Source organism: Leucoraja erinacea, chromosome 6 (assembly GCF_028641065.1).
Source record: "Leucoraja erinacea ecotype New England chromosome 6, Leri_hhj_1, whole genome shotgun sequence".
Lineage (NCBI taxonomy): Eukaryota > Metazoa > Chordata > Chondrichthyes > Rajiformes > Rajidae > Leucoraja > Leucoraja erinaceus.
Window position 1 is genome coordinate 35037014 of NC_073382.1, and position 14307 is coordinate 35051320.

Consider the following 14307-nt stretch of genomic DNA (forward strand, 5'->3'; position numbering starts at 1 on the left):
ACCTTCTCCTTCTTCACTCCAAAACAAATCTAACCAATTAAACTACCACGCAAGCAGTTAAGCTGCATAAACACGCCCAAAGACACGTCATAAAACCCACCCACATTATAACGGGCAGTCTAAAATTTAAAGAAACATGCCATCCACAATGACATGCAAAACAGGCCAAATGGCCACTACATACCGGCCCCTAATTGTTCAGAATACATAATGAGGCAATTACCAATAAACATCAAAAAAGTGGCCATAAAGGCTTAACATACATCAAAATCAAAATCAAAAGATCAATAGAACCCTGTAGCTCCTCGTCGGGAAATCAAACCGCGATCTCCCGCGTGCTAGGCGTGGATACTAACCACTATACTAACGAGGAAAAAATAGCATGCACTATATATCTGCAATCACAATTCTTTATCGACTCTTCCATCTTCGCTTTCGCTTTCTAGAAGCAAGCACAACTTAGTTATTGGTCTTATTAAAACATTGTTTTTTGTTTTCAGTCACACCATACACACCAAACCCTGAACATCAGGCATGATTTCTAGTATTCTTCCCATTAACCAAGAACCTCGAGATGCTGTAGAGTCAGCCACCAACACAATGTCGCCTGGAACAAAGTTCCTTTTAATCCTTAGCCATCATTGTCGTTCTTGGATTAAAGGCAAATACTCTTGTATCCATCTCCTCCAAAAAAGATTTGCCATATATTGTACTTGCTTCCATCTACATTTCATATACAAATCCTCTTTTACAAAAAGCCCAGGTGGAAGTGTTGGATTGGGTTTTAGCAGAAGAATATGATTTGGTGTGAGTACTTCCAGGTCATTAGGATCATCAGAACTTTTCGTAATAGGTCGATCGTTTAAAATCGCCTCAATTTCACAAAACAGTGTTTGTAACCCTTCATCGTCCAAAATTTGTTGTCTAAGAACGGAGCGCAGCACATTTCGTACTATACGAATTAATCGTTCCCAAATACCGCCATGATGGGAACCCATTGGAGGATTAAAGTTCCATTTTATGCCTTGTTGAAGCATAGTATATTGGATTTTATCCTGATTTAAGTCTTTGAGTGCCTTTTTTAGTTCCCTATCCGCTCCAACGAAATTCGAACCATTATCCGATCTTAACGAAGTAACTTGACCCCGTCGACAAATAAATCTCCTTAATGCTTGAATACATGAGTCCGTGTCGAGTGTAGATGCAACTTCAAGATGTACCGCTCTACTTGCCATACAAGTGAAGATCACACCATATCTTTTCACAAGGCTACGTCCTCTCTTAACCTCCATAGGACCAAAATAATCCACCCCCACATCCGTGAATGGAGGTTTGTCTGGAGTGATCCTCTCCACAGGCAAGTCTGCCATCTTCTGTATACCAAGTTTCCCACGCTCTCGCGTGCATATGATGCAATTTTTTATTATCTTTCTTGCTGCTGAATTAGCCTTGGTAACCCAATATTTTTTACGAAGTTGGGATAGCATGTAATTTCTTCCTCCATGCCCAATTTGTTCATGAATATGCCGTAATAATAATGTCGTTATGTAAAAGTCCTTAGCGAGAATGATAGGACGTTTCATTTCTTCAGGCATTGCCAATCTGTTTAGGCGCCCACCCATCCGCAGAAGATCTCCTTCCCAGATTGGGTCGAGCTTATACAATTGACTACTTCTTTTTACTCCCTCTCCTCCAGCTTGCAATGTTAATATCTCTTCCTTGTATTTCTGTCTTTGACAGAAAGAAATGATCGCATTTTCTGCTTTGAGGAGATCATCAAGACATAGAAGCTTATGTGAAGCTTCAAAAACTTGCATCTGGACTTTGATCTCCTTTTCCCTTTCCTCAGGATTCTCCTCCAAGATACTTTCTGTTATTTGTTTCTTTTCCCGAATCTTCATCAACAATCTTGTTTTTATTTTAAGAAACCAGGCTACTGATGTTATCAATTTATTCCATGATGAAAAGTGGGTAATTAAATTATTCACGGTGTCATATGAGTTTTTTTCAATCACATTCACCAAAATGTTTTGTTTAATTTCTGGATCTTTTGTAGAGATTTCAAATCCGAGTTCAAGCTTTGGCCATTCTCTACTTGGCTTACTAAGAAACTTTGGCCCATTGATCCATCTCTTGTTATTAAGAAAGCAATTTGCTGTTTGTCCCCTAGAGGCTTCATCCGCAGGATTTTCCTTTGTATTAACATATCTCCATTGAGAAACATTAGTAGCTCCTAGTACAAAAGAAACTCTATTTGCAACAAATGTCATAAAACGTTTGTTTTCATTGTTAATGTATTTCAAAACCGTAGTGCTATCGGTCCAGAAGGTAGATTCTTCCAGTTGAAATTGCAGTTCCTTTCTCAGCATTATGTCAATTTTAACAGCTAAGACTGCTGCTGTAAGTTCCATTCTGGGAATCGTCATTTGCTTCAATGGTGCTACTCTGTCTTTTCCCATTAAGAATGCAACATGCACTCTTTTGTTTACATTTTGTTGTCTTAAGTATGAAACAGTCCCATAACCACTTTCGCTGGCATCCGAAAAGTGATGCTGTTGTGCATTTCCGATTTTACCAAAGGTTTTAGGCTTTATACACCGATCTACCTTAAACTTTGACATTTTGTAGAGGTCTTTTAACCATTCTGTCCAACTGTGCGAGGTGTTTGAGTTATACTCTCATCCCAACCAAGTTTTTCTCTACACAGATTGTGTAAAATTAACTTGGCTAACAGTGTAAATGGTGCAAGAAATCCCAAAGGATCGTATACTGAACCAATCACAGATAAGATACCCTTTCTTGTGCATGGTCGTTCCTGAATCGCCAATTTAAACTTAAACACATTCGTTTCCACGCACCAGTGCAGTCCCAGTGCCCTTTCCATTGGCAAGTTGTCTTTGTCTAAATCCAACTCCTTGGTTTCTTCCGCTCTGTCATCTGGTGGAATGCTTTCCAAAACAGCACGACTGTTGCTGACCCACTTGGTAAGTACAAATCCTCCCTTATTGCAGAGAGAGGTTAGGTGTTTCACCATTTGAATTGCCTCTAACTCAGTAGATATGGATTTTAGGCAATCGTCCACATAAAAATTAATTATCAAAGTGGAAATTACCTCCTCTGGGAAATAATCTTTATTATCGTCTGCGGTTTTCCTCAAAGCGAAATTCGCACAACTTGGAGATGACACTGCTCCGTAAAGATGTACTTTCATTCGGTGATCAACAAGGTCTTGTTGCACATCCCCTTCAGGCCACCATACGAATCGCAGATAATCAATATGTTTACCAGTTACTTTCACTTGACGAAACATTGATCTGATATCAGCCATCAAAGCTATCGGTTCTTGCCTAAATTTGATGAGAACTCCAATGAGTGAGTTAGTAAGGTCTGGACCTTGCAGTAGTTCACTGTTAAGCGATGTCCCTTTAAAGACTGCCGCACAGTCAAAGACCACCCTCAATGTTCCTTTCTTCGAGTGGTACACCCCATGGAGCTTAATATACCAGATCTCTCCATCATCTCGATATAGTTGATTCGTTGGTATCCTTTCGGCATAATCATTATTAATCATATTCTGTAAGAAGGATGTATATAACCATATAACCATATAACCATATAACAATTACAGCACGGAAACAGGCCATCTCGACCCTTCGAGTCCGTGCCGAACACATAATCTCCCCTAGTCCCATATACCTGCACTCAGACCATAACCCTCCATTCCCTTCCCATCCATATAACTATCCAATTTATTTTTAAATGATAAAAACGAACCTGCCTCCACCACCTTCACTGGAAGCTCATTCCACACAGCCACCACTCTCTGAGTAAAGAAGTTCCCCCTCATGTTACCCCTAAACTTCAGTCCCTTAATTCCCAAGTCATGTCCCCTTGTTTGAATCTTCCCTACTCTCAGTGGGAAAAGCTTTTCCACGTCAACTCTGTCTATCCCTCTCATCATTTAAAAAACCTCTATTAAGTCCCCCCTTAACCTTCTGCGCTCCAAAGAATAAAGCCCTAACTTGTTCAACCTTTCTCTGTAACTTAGTTGCTGAAACCCAGGCAACATTCTAGTAAATCTCCTCTGTACTCTCTCTATTTTGTTGACATCCTTCCTATAATTAGGCGACCAAAATTGTACACCATACTCCAGAATTGGCCTCACCAATGCCTTGTGCAATTTTAACATTACATCCCAACTTCTATACTATATTCCTCTTGAAATTTTGTGTTCTTAACAAACTTACGTTTCAAACCTTGAATACGCTGTTCAGCCATATAACGATTATTCGGTAAATTAACACTTTCTTGCTTGAAAGGTAAATCCAAACAATAATGTCAATTTTTCATCTTAACTGAATGGTTCATAATGTCTAAGAATTTTAATTCTTCTCTAGACATTTCTTCATATTCCTGGCTGGTACTTTCATTGAAGTCATGGTTATATTGCTTAATTAACAGCTTTTCCAATTTACCTGTAGATATTTGGTTAACAGCAACAGCACGGCAATTCATTTTGCTGGTGCTTTCCTTATTCTTACACAAGGAGCCATAGATAACCCATCCTAGTAGGGTCTTCATAGCATATGGTCCATCCCCTTGGCTCCTAATTATCTGTACAGGTTCTAATGCTCTCAGAGCATTCGTTCCAGTAAGTAAGTCAATATCAGAATTTATCTTTGATATTTTGACATCTTTCAGGTAAGGCCATTGCTGTAAGTCTTCACATCTGGGTACATTTTGACGACCAACAGGCATTGTTTCATGTGTGAAAACCTCTGAAATTGGAATAAAATTATCTTCATCCAAACTGGATATCTCCATATTTGTTATATAATAACTATGGTAATCCTTTTCTTTATTCATGGTACGCATTTGAATTTTAACTTTCTCTCCAGTAATGTCCAACCTTCTCATCAAATTCTCTGTGCAAAAAGTAGCTGAACTTCCATGATCCAGAAATGCATATGTTTGCAACACTACATTAGTTTCCCTATTTCTCACTTGTACTGGTAAAATAGAGAAAATGCATGCTTTCTCTCTGGCCCCAATATGTGCAGTTACTTGAGGCGAGGTGATAGCATTAACATCCGCTGACTCCTTTTTCTGCTCAGTAAGATCTGGCTCTTTCTTTACAGTATGAAGCACATCAGGATGATTCTGCTTACATTTGTCACAAATTATTGGGCACTTACAGTCTTTTACCATGTGCCGCTTCTTTAAACATCCATAGCAGATTCCATTCCTTTTTAAAAAGTCCATCTTTTTTTCATATTTCTTGTCTTTAAATTTACGACACCATCTTATGGTGTGACCTACTTCATCACAAAATGGACAAAATTTGTTCTTTCTGGTTGGTGCATCGTCTTTGGCACCACCCAACACCTTCTCAGGTATTATATTGGTAGCAAAATTGCTTTTCTTAGGCCCTGTCTTTTGTTTAGTTTTGACATAGGTAGAACCCTTATAAATTGCAAATGGCTTGGCTTCTTCAATAATCCCGTTGCATGAATCTGACATGTACCGTACTTCTCTTTCTAAACATTCCACCAGATCTGGTCATCTGGCTACTTGTTTGTTCTTATCTCGTAATTTACCAGCCCTATCTCTCCACTTTTCTCTCATTCTTCTGGGCAACTTGTTAATGATGATTCTCATATTACTTGAAAGATTAATTTCCTCCATGTAGCCAAGATTTTTCATCGAGCTGCAACATCTTCTCAGAAATATTGCATATTCACTCAATTTATCCACATCTTCTGGCTTGATTTCTTTCCAAGCATGGGCCCTTTCAATGTATGCATTCGCAATCTTCTGTTCATCACCAAAACGTTCCTTTAGTAATCTTCTCGCCTTATTATAGCCCTGGTTGCCTGGCTCCATCTGACAACTTTCCACAAGCACCTTCACACTCCCTTTTGTGTACTTCACCAGAAATCGTAAGCGCTCCTTTTCATCCTTAATTTTCATCTCTAATACCTCTTCTATGGCTCTTATGAAAGTTTCATACCCCAAAGGATCTCCACCATACGTAGGAATTTCAACTGGTGGCAGAATAAGAGAGGTATTTTGTCGAGCTATAATCTCGTTGAATTCAGATTGCTTATTCAACAGTGCCAATAGACCAACCTGATTCCCTTTTCCTTGGTCCACTGGTTCATCTCGAGTTTGTACGGATGTTCCCATAGTAGCTAGTTTCGGTCTAGCACCCATTTGCTGAGCTGAAGGTTCACTCAATCTATTTAGGTTTTCCAATCCAAGGTATCCTGTGGACTTTGACCGTAGAATCAATCCAACTGCCAATTCACTCTGAGCAGTTTTTGGCTCTCTGTCTAGAGCTCATCGTCTTTGATGATCTAGAGCTGCATCTAGACCCTTCACTTTCCAGTATGTCCTTTCTAGCTTTAGCCACCTTCAACTTTGTATCTAATTCCAGTTGTTCCTGACATCGTACTATCTCTCCTTGCTGTCGCTTTATCTGTCACATCTTCTCTACTTGCTGTTGGGCCATTTCATCTTGCTGTCGGGACATCTCATGTTTTTTCTTCATAGCATCCGCTTCTATTGAGAGCGCTGCTAACTCTGCCTTGGCTCCCAAACGAGCAGAAGCCCTTGAAATCGAACTGGCTGAGCTACCAAATTTACGGCCTGATCTTCGTGAAGATAGCAGACAGAGTTTAATGCTGATAAGTGTGAGGTGCTACATCTTGGCAGGACAAATCAAAATAGGAGGTACATGGTAAATGGTAGGGAATTGAAGAATGTAGGTGAACAGAGGGATCTGGGAATAACTGTGCACAGTTCCCTGAAAGTGGAATCTCATGTAGATAGGGTGGTAAAGAAAGCTTTTGGTGTGCTGGCCTTTATAAATCAGAGCATTGAGTATAGAAGTTGGGATGTAATGTTAAAATTGTACAAGGCATTGGTGAGGCCAATTCTGGAGTACGGTGTACAATTTTGGTCGCCTAATTATAGGAAGGATGTCAACAAAATAGAGAGAGTACAGAGGAGATTTACTAGAATGTTGCCTGGGTTTCAGCAACTAAGTTACAGAGAAAGGTTGAACAAGTTAGGGCTTTATTCTTTGGAGCGCAGAAGGTTAAGGGGGGACTTGATAGAGGTTTTTAAAATGATGAGAGGGATAGACAGAGGTGACGTGGAAAAGCTTTTCCCACTGAGAGTAGGGAAGATTCAAACAAGGGGACATGACATGAGAATTAAGGGACTGAAGTTTAGGGGTAACATGAGGGGGAACTTCTTTACTCAGAGAGTGGTAGCTGCGTGGAATGAGCTTCCAGTGAAGGTGGTGGAGGCAGGTTCGTTTTTATCATTTAAAAATAAATTGGATAGTTATATGGATGGGAAGGGAATGGAGGGTTATGGTCTGAGCGCAGGTTTATGGGACTAGGGGAGATTATGTGTTCGGCACGGACTAGAAGGGTCGAGATGGCCTGTTTCCGTGCTGTAATTGCTATATGGTTATATTATATGGTTATACATTTGAGATACTATCTCCCGGTTCTATTTCATCACCTTCATCTTCATGCTTAGTATCTTCTTTTCTGCTACATTTACTTTTGTCAACTTGCGCTAACCATGCTTCTGCAGCATCGTTGGATTTATCATAATACTCCGTATTTTCGGAATCCCACATAATGTCTTTCACGTTCCTCTTGAGAACGCTCTGCTTTCAGCAGTGTGTCCTGCTTCTCTTTCAGCTCCTGGTTAAGGCTACTTATCAGGCATAATTTCTCCTCCACCTTGTCCTGGTTCTCTTCTGATTCCATGAGTATCTTCACACTTTCAAACAGTCTTCTAATCCTCTTCCCCAACTTGTTCCTATCCAATTCAGCCTCCTTGAGAACATGACTTCGACCTTTCTCAGTGAGTTTAAGTTGTCTGGCTGGTCTTTCTTCACCACCATGTGCTCCTTCAAGCACCAAGCTATCTCGTCGTCTAAATTCATCTTCCATTCCGGCACTTTGTTGCTTCGCACTTCCGGCTATTAAGCTCGTCACTTGTGACATAATTTCAGATAACCACTTCTCTGCATTTTTCTTGAACCCATTGAATATCTTCTTCATGTATTCATCCACTGGGTATGACATCTGCGTTCTTCCCAAGACAGCACTGAACACAGCAGTACATTCTGTTTCTTGCCAACCTCCTGGTAGAGGTTCCATAGTTGGTTCATATACGATTTCACCTCGATCACGTTCTGTTCTGATTCCATTAGTTTTTTCTGTGTATCAATTACTCTGGTAACCTGCAACCATAATTCATTTCTCTCTTTCTCGGTTTCCCTCAGACAGGCAGCATGTGAAATATCTGTTTCTTCAAGTTGTCTGGGTCCTTCTTCACCATCACGTAGCTCTTCTGGCATAGATCTGCCCTCATCTTCATCTTTATTCATGATTTAAAAGAGGTCTTGGCAGATTGCCAAGTCTTTAAATTAGTCGAAAAAGTCTCTGCTTCTAAGTGACTTTGTTATTATCAACAATTTCTTCCAAAACTAAAACATACCGATAATGTAGAGAACCTCTCTCTAATTCCAGGTGCAAAATAAATGATGCTAATTCAAATGGAATGTGCTTTATCACCAGAGATTCAAAACAATCCAAGGTCGATCTGCCTTTCCCAGACACAGTGGAGAAAACAGCTTCTTGAGCTCTGTAACAGATTTCTTTTAATTAAAACCGTGATTTTAATTCAAAAGGTAATAATCGATTCTTACTCACAAATCCAGTGATACGTCTTGAGATACGTTCCGATGCTGATGATAGACCTCAAGGCTCTTCCTGGCCGAGATCTTCTTCAGTTCCACAATTGGAACCAATCTTCTTTCTTTGGCTATGCCTCTCCGAGGTCTTAGCCCTGCCGTCTTCAATTAATTCTTCTGTCCCACTCTCTGGTACTGGTATTTCTTCTTCAGTTCCATGACTGGAACCAATCTTCTATGCCTGCACCTCTCCGAGGTCTTAGCCTTCGTCCTGCTCTGGCTGCGCCTCTCCTTCGCACTTCGATCTTCTGTCCCTATCTCAGGAAGTGGCAATTACCCCCCTGCTGGAAGTATCCTTCGACTTGATGTAGCGGCAGATTTTTCAAATCTTTCAGGAAATTAACTCCCTAGCCACTAATTGGGTGAGACGGGACAAGGGGAATATCTTCGGTACGCATGCAAGCTGCCTCAGAGACCTTCAGAGCTTCTCCTTTCATAAAACTTCAGCACACAGTCTTTTAATGAATATTTTCTTTATTGTAGATATAAAACAGTAAGATACATCCAAGGTTTTTCCAACTTGTTCCGGCAATCTTCTTCGAACTCCAGCTCATTACTTCAGATACTAGAAAACTCCTCGTGTCTCCATGCTTCACATGATCTTGACATGTGGCATTACATGCTCGACATGTGGCTTGACATGGTCGAAGGATTAACCTTCTCCCTCTTCACTCCAAAACAAATCTAACTAACTAAACTACCACGCAAGCAGTTTAGCTGCATAAACACGCCCAAAGACACGTCATAAATCCCACCCACATTATAACGGGCAGTCTAAAATTTAAAGGAACATGCCATCCACAATGACATGCAAAGCTGTTTTACCTGGAGTGTTGTGACTGAGGGGGGACCTGACATATGCTTATAAAATAATGAGAGGCATACAGTAGATAGGGTGTTAATATTGGCTAAATTAAAGACACCATAAAATGGAGGATCCCTGCACTTGTCAGAATTGCATGACCTTTGTCAGCTGAACTTTACAGGCTTTGATTGGCGCCAGCCAGTCTAGGCTCAGACAGATATGCAGGATGGTAAGGGTCCAGGTGCTCCCCATCTTTCTCTTAAATTGATAACATGTATGGTGGTTTTGTAAACCAACCTTAAATGCATCATTTCTATTGGGTCGCCGCAAAAGCATTATAAACAGTATAAATATTGTTGCAAGATGTTAATTGATGATTGTTCGAACTGTTGAGCATTGGAGAAATTGTTTGATTCCCAGGGCACATGGTTCAATGTTTGTTCTTGATAGCTTCCTTCGAGAGCTTTCTTTCTTATACAATGTATGAGCTGTTGTATTATTGGGTTTGGGGAATGTCTGTTATGTATGTGGTTAGTCAATATCTGTAATTGGGTTATTAAGAGACCACCCCCATGTGGTTTGGCCTCTCGAGGTCCCGGGACATATAAAAGTCCGCTACCATGAGGCTCAGCATCGATCTTCTGGGAGAACGCTTGGGATTGCGTGAACTTCTGGAGTGTCTCTGTCTGAGCGAGGCCTAGAGGGAGACATGAGGATCGAACCCGTGGTGGGATAGGTACAATGGTTGATCTGTAACGCACTTTTGATAAAGTAAAATGTAGTTGTTTCAAGTGCTTGATTCAATGTTTTTACTGAAACTAGACTGGGGGGAAGCTTAGAAACGAGCAATTATCAAGGGTACAATCAAGGGTATAATTGTTCGGCATGGACTTGTAAGGCCGAGATGGCCTGTTTCCGTGCTGTAATTGTTATATGGTTATATGGTACCCTGTCAGAACTTTTTTTCCCAGGATGGAAATGTAAAAGACTAGAGGGCAGAGGACTAAAGGGTTTTAAATGAGAGGACCAAAGTTTTTACACTGGGAGTGGTGGGTGCTTGAAACAAGATGCCAGGGGTTGTGGTAGAGGCAACTACAACAATGCTATTTAAGAGGTTTTTAGACAGGCACATAAAGAAGCAGGTAATGATGGGATACGGATCACATGCAGGCAGAGGAGATTAGTTTAACTTGGCATTATGTTCGACATAGACGTGAGCATAGAGGGCCTGTTTCTATGCCCTACTGTTAGATGTTCTATGTTTCCATGGACCCATCAATCATCAATTATCTCGCCGACTGCAATAAATTTCCACAATTTACAACCGTGCTGGCTGGAATGGTTTTGCAGCTTTTCTGTTTGTTAAATGGGAACATCAATGCTGCCACTTATGCTATATTGATTACTCCACAAAGCTTACAACATTACTCTGAGATTGTGTTCCTATGTTGGCTTATGGTCTTATCCTTTTCCTCTATTTCAAGAATGTTATCCCTTCTAAAGGACTGACAGTAGTTTATAATAGAGTTCTCCTTATTCAGTACTGGAATCAATACTTTTCTTAAAGGTCTTGGATTTGGGGAATTGGGGCATAATTCCTAATTTGCAGATAACCTACCAAAAATATTCAATGAGATAATAAACATTATGTGGTGGAAGGATAGTTGGTGGGTGAAATTTAATTGAGGATGTTTATGCATAGCTTTTTACAAAGAAGCTGGAATTGGAGCATAATAGTAAGGAAGTCACTCTGAGGCTTATATTAAAAAAAAGAGACACAAGAGATTGCAGATGCTAAATCTCGACCAAAACATAAAATGCAGGTGAAATTCAACAGGTCAGGTAGCATCTGTGGAGGGAGTGGACAGGCAGCCTTTTAAGATCCTTCAGACCTTTCATACAACATTGTTTCAGCCACAAGTGGACTCGTGTGCAGGTCTGTCTGCCACTCCTTAGGAAAGATGCAAGGCTTTGGAGACAATTCAGCATAAATTTGTAATTCGAGGGGTATTAACTGTTTTTGGACTGACGAGAGCAGCTTCAGCTACTCTTTCTGGAACAGATAAGATTGCAAGGAAATCTAAGGAAATATTTAAAATCATGAAAGATAGAGTAGATGTAGAGAAATGATTCCCATAGTCAGACAAGTTAAGTAGAAGGAGAAATAGAAAGATGACTTGAAGGAAAATCTTTCTTGCAGCTACTGGTTAGAGTTGCAAATTCACAGCTGGGCTGGTAGTGGAGGCATATTCAAATGCCTTTAAATGGAAGCTGGATATGTATCTGAAATTAAATAATTTTCTAGGCAGTGGAGAGTGCAACCAGCTGAATAAAAAATGAGTCAATATGACTAACCAAATAGCCTCTTTTTAGAAACATAGAAAATAGGTGCAGGAGGAGGCCATTCGGCCCTTCGAGCCAGCACCACCATTCATTGTGATTATGGCTGATTGTCCCCAATCAATAACCCGTGCCTGCCTTCTCCCCATATCCCTTGATTCCACTAGCCCCTAGAGCTCTATCTAACTCTCTCTTAAATCCATCCAGCGATTTGACCTCCACTGCCCTCTGTGGCAGGGAATTCCATAAATTCACATTTTGTTTGAAACAGGCAGCATTTCTAGGTTCTGTGAAGTAGTGAATTGTGGATTTTGAGCTTTAGTTTTTCATTTGAATACTTGAATTCCGTTTGTTGTTGGTTGCTGTTGAAGAAACTGTTAGATGGGCCGAGATTCCTTTGTGCTTACCTTTATAATTCATGTACTTTCCTATGATTATCTTTTTCAAGACTAGAGTACCTTTCCAAACTTGAAATCTGGGAAAATGTACAAACTCCGTGGAGAAAGCACCCATGCATTCACATTTTGGCATCAGAATAGAATAAATGAAAAATATGAGCAATTTTTAGAATTTGAATGTTCTGAATTTTTCCTTGTATTTATGCCCTTCTCTACATTGTAACGCTCACATTAAACATATTTATTTGAATAGGCTATTTCTTTCTTTGATGTATTCAAGAGAGTTAGATATAGCTCTTAGGGGTAACAGAATCAAAGGATATGGGGAGATAACAAGAACAGGATACTGCATTTGGATGATCAGCCATGATCATATTGAATGGCAGTGCTAGCTTGAAAGACCGAATGGCCTACTCTTACACTTATTTTCTATGTTTTCGATGTTTCCCCTACTAATAGCTGTTATTTTGGCCCAGCATTGATTTTGGTCTGAATATGCTCTTCTGATGGATCTTGGAAAAATATCACTTGTTAAGAAAAAAAATCAATCATCTGTAATGTCTTTGATGACCTCTATGTCCCAAAGCACTACAGAAAATTAAGTACTTTTGAAATGTGGTCCTTTTGGAAGCATAGAGCCAATTTGCGCACAAACAATAATCATAATCATAATCATACTTTATTCGCCAAGTATGTTTTGCAACATACGAGGAACTTGATTTGCCATACAGTTATACCAATAAAAAGCAACAGAACACACAAAATTTATTTTTAACATAAACATCCAACACAGTGACTCCTCCACATTCCTCACTATGATGGAAGGTGAAAAAAAGTTCAATCTCTCCTTTCTTTGTCCTCCAGCTGTCGGTGGTGGACCTCGTCGTCGGGGCGTTCAAGCTCCTGCATCGGTGGGGGATTCTCAGCTCCCCTGCGCCGGGCGGCCTACCTCAGGCAGCCTACCTCGAGTAGGGGCCAGTTGAACATCATGCACCTTTTGTAGCTTCCTGACGTCGGTCTCAAACCGAGACTGCGAGCTCCTTGATGTTATAGTCCGCAGGCCGCGGTTGAAGCATTGATCCCAGGCAAGGAATCGGCTCCGATGTTAAGTCCACACACCCAGGGTGGGGCTCAAAGTCAGTCCCGAGCAAGGCCTCCAGCTCCACGATGTTAGGCCACAGAGTGACCGGAGATGTGATCTGGAAAACAATCCTGTCTTCGGCAAGGTAAGAGATTGATAAAATGTTTACTCCACCGCCCCTGCCCAACCCACACATAAAACAAACCAGAGAACATTAACATTTACTTTTAAAACACACTAAAAATACCCCAAAAAAGACAAGAAGGACAGATAGATTGTAGGTGAGGGTGCTGTTGAAGCGCCAGATGAAATAAACTGTTTCAGTGAAATTAGTTGTTGATCCTGATGCATGGAATGAATAATAAATGTAAATTGTTTTTCTATTGCAGTATCCCCAGCAGTTGGCCTGATGATACATTAATCTTATATCTTGATGAGCTGCTGGTGATAAACCAATATGATTTTTTCCATTTTCACAGACAATCAATGTATTTTTAAATGTGAATTCTATTTTATATACGAATTACCAGTGAACATGATGCTGCCTTGTGTTCATGAGTAATCAACAATGGTTCTAATTTCTTATATTTACGCCAATATGTATCTCATGGCTTGAAGCAGAAGAAAAATGAAATCATGAAAAAAAGGGTTTTGCATGATTATATAAACCTTTTAATAAGATAAATGATTGGTAATTAATCTATGTTGAAGCCAATAAACCTAAAAAGGTGCAGCCATTAACCTCTATATACTATTAGTACAGTAGTCCAGTCATTGACATTACATCCACCCACCTTGGTCTGTTTGAGTGGCAGCTCCTCAGTTTACTCAATACAGAATACAGTGATATCCTTAACACTGTTTCAGTTAATTAATTAGTGCTTGGCATTTTTTTTTACATGGT

General features: G+C 40.1%; 1 protein-coding gene across 1 annotated transcript; it reads right to left on the minus strand.

The window, feature by feature from the left end:
• Nucleotides 1–391: 391 nt before the first annotated feature.
• Nucleotides 392–4202, minus strand: LOC129697995 (uncharacterized). Its single transcript, XM_055636802.1, is given in 2 exon segments — nucleotides 392–2662; nucleotides 2665–4202. Coding segments are annotated over 2 exon segments (2967 nt in total). The 5' UTR covers nucleotides 3608–4202; the 3' UTR covers nucleotides 392–638.
• Nucleotides 4203–14307: the final 10105 nt, after the last annotated feature.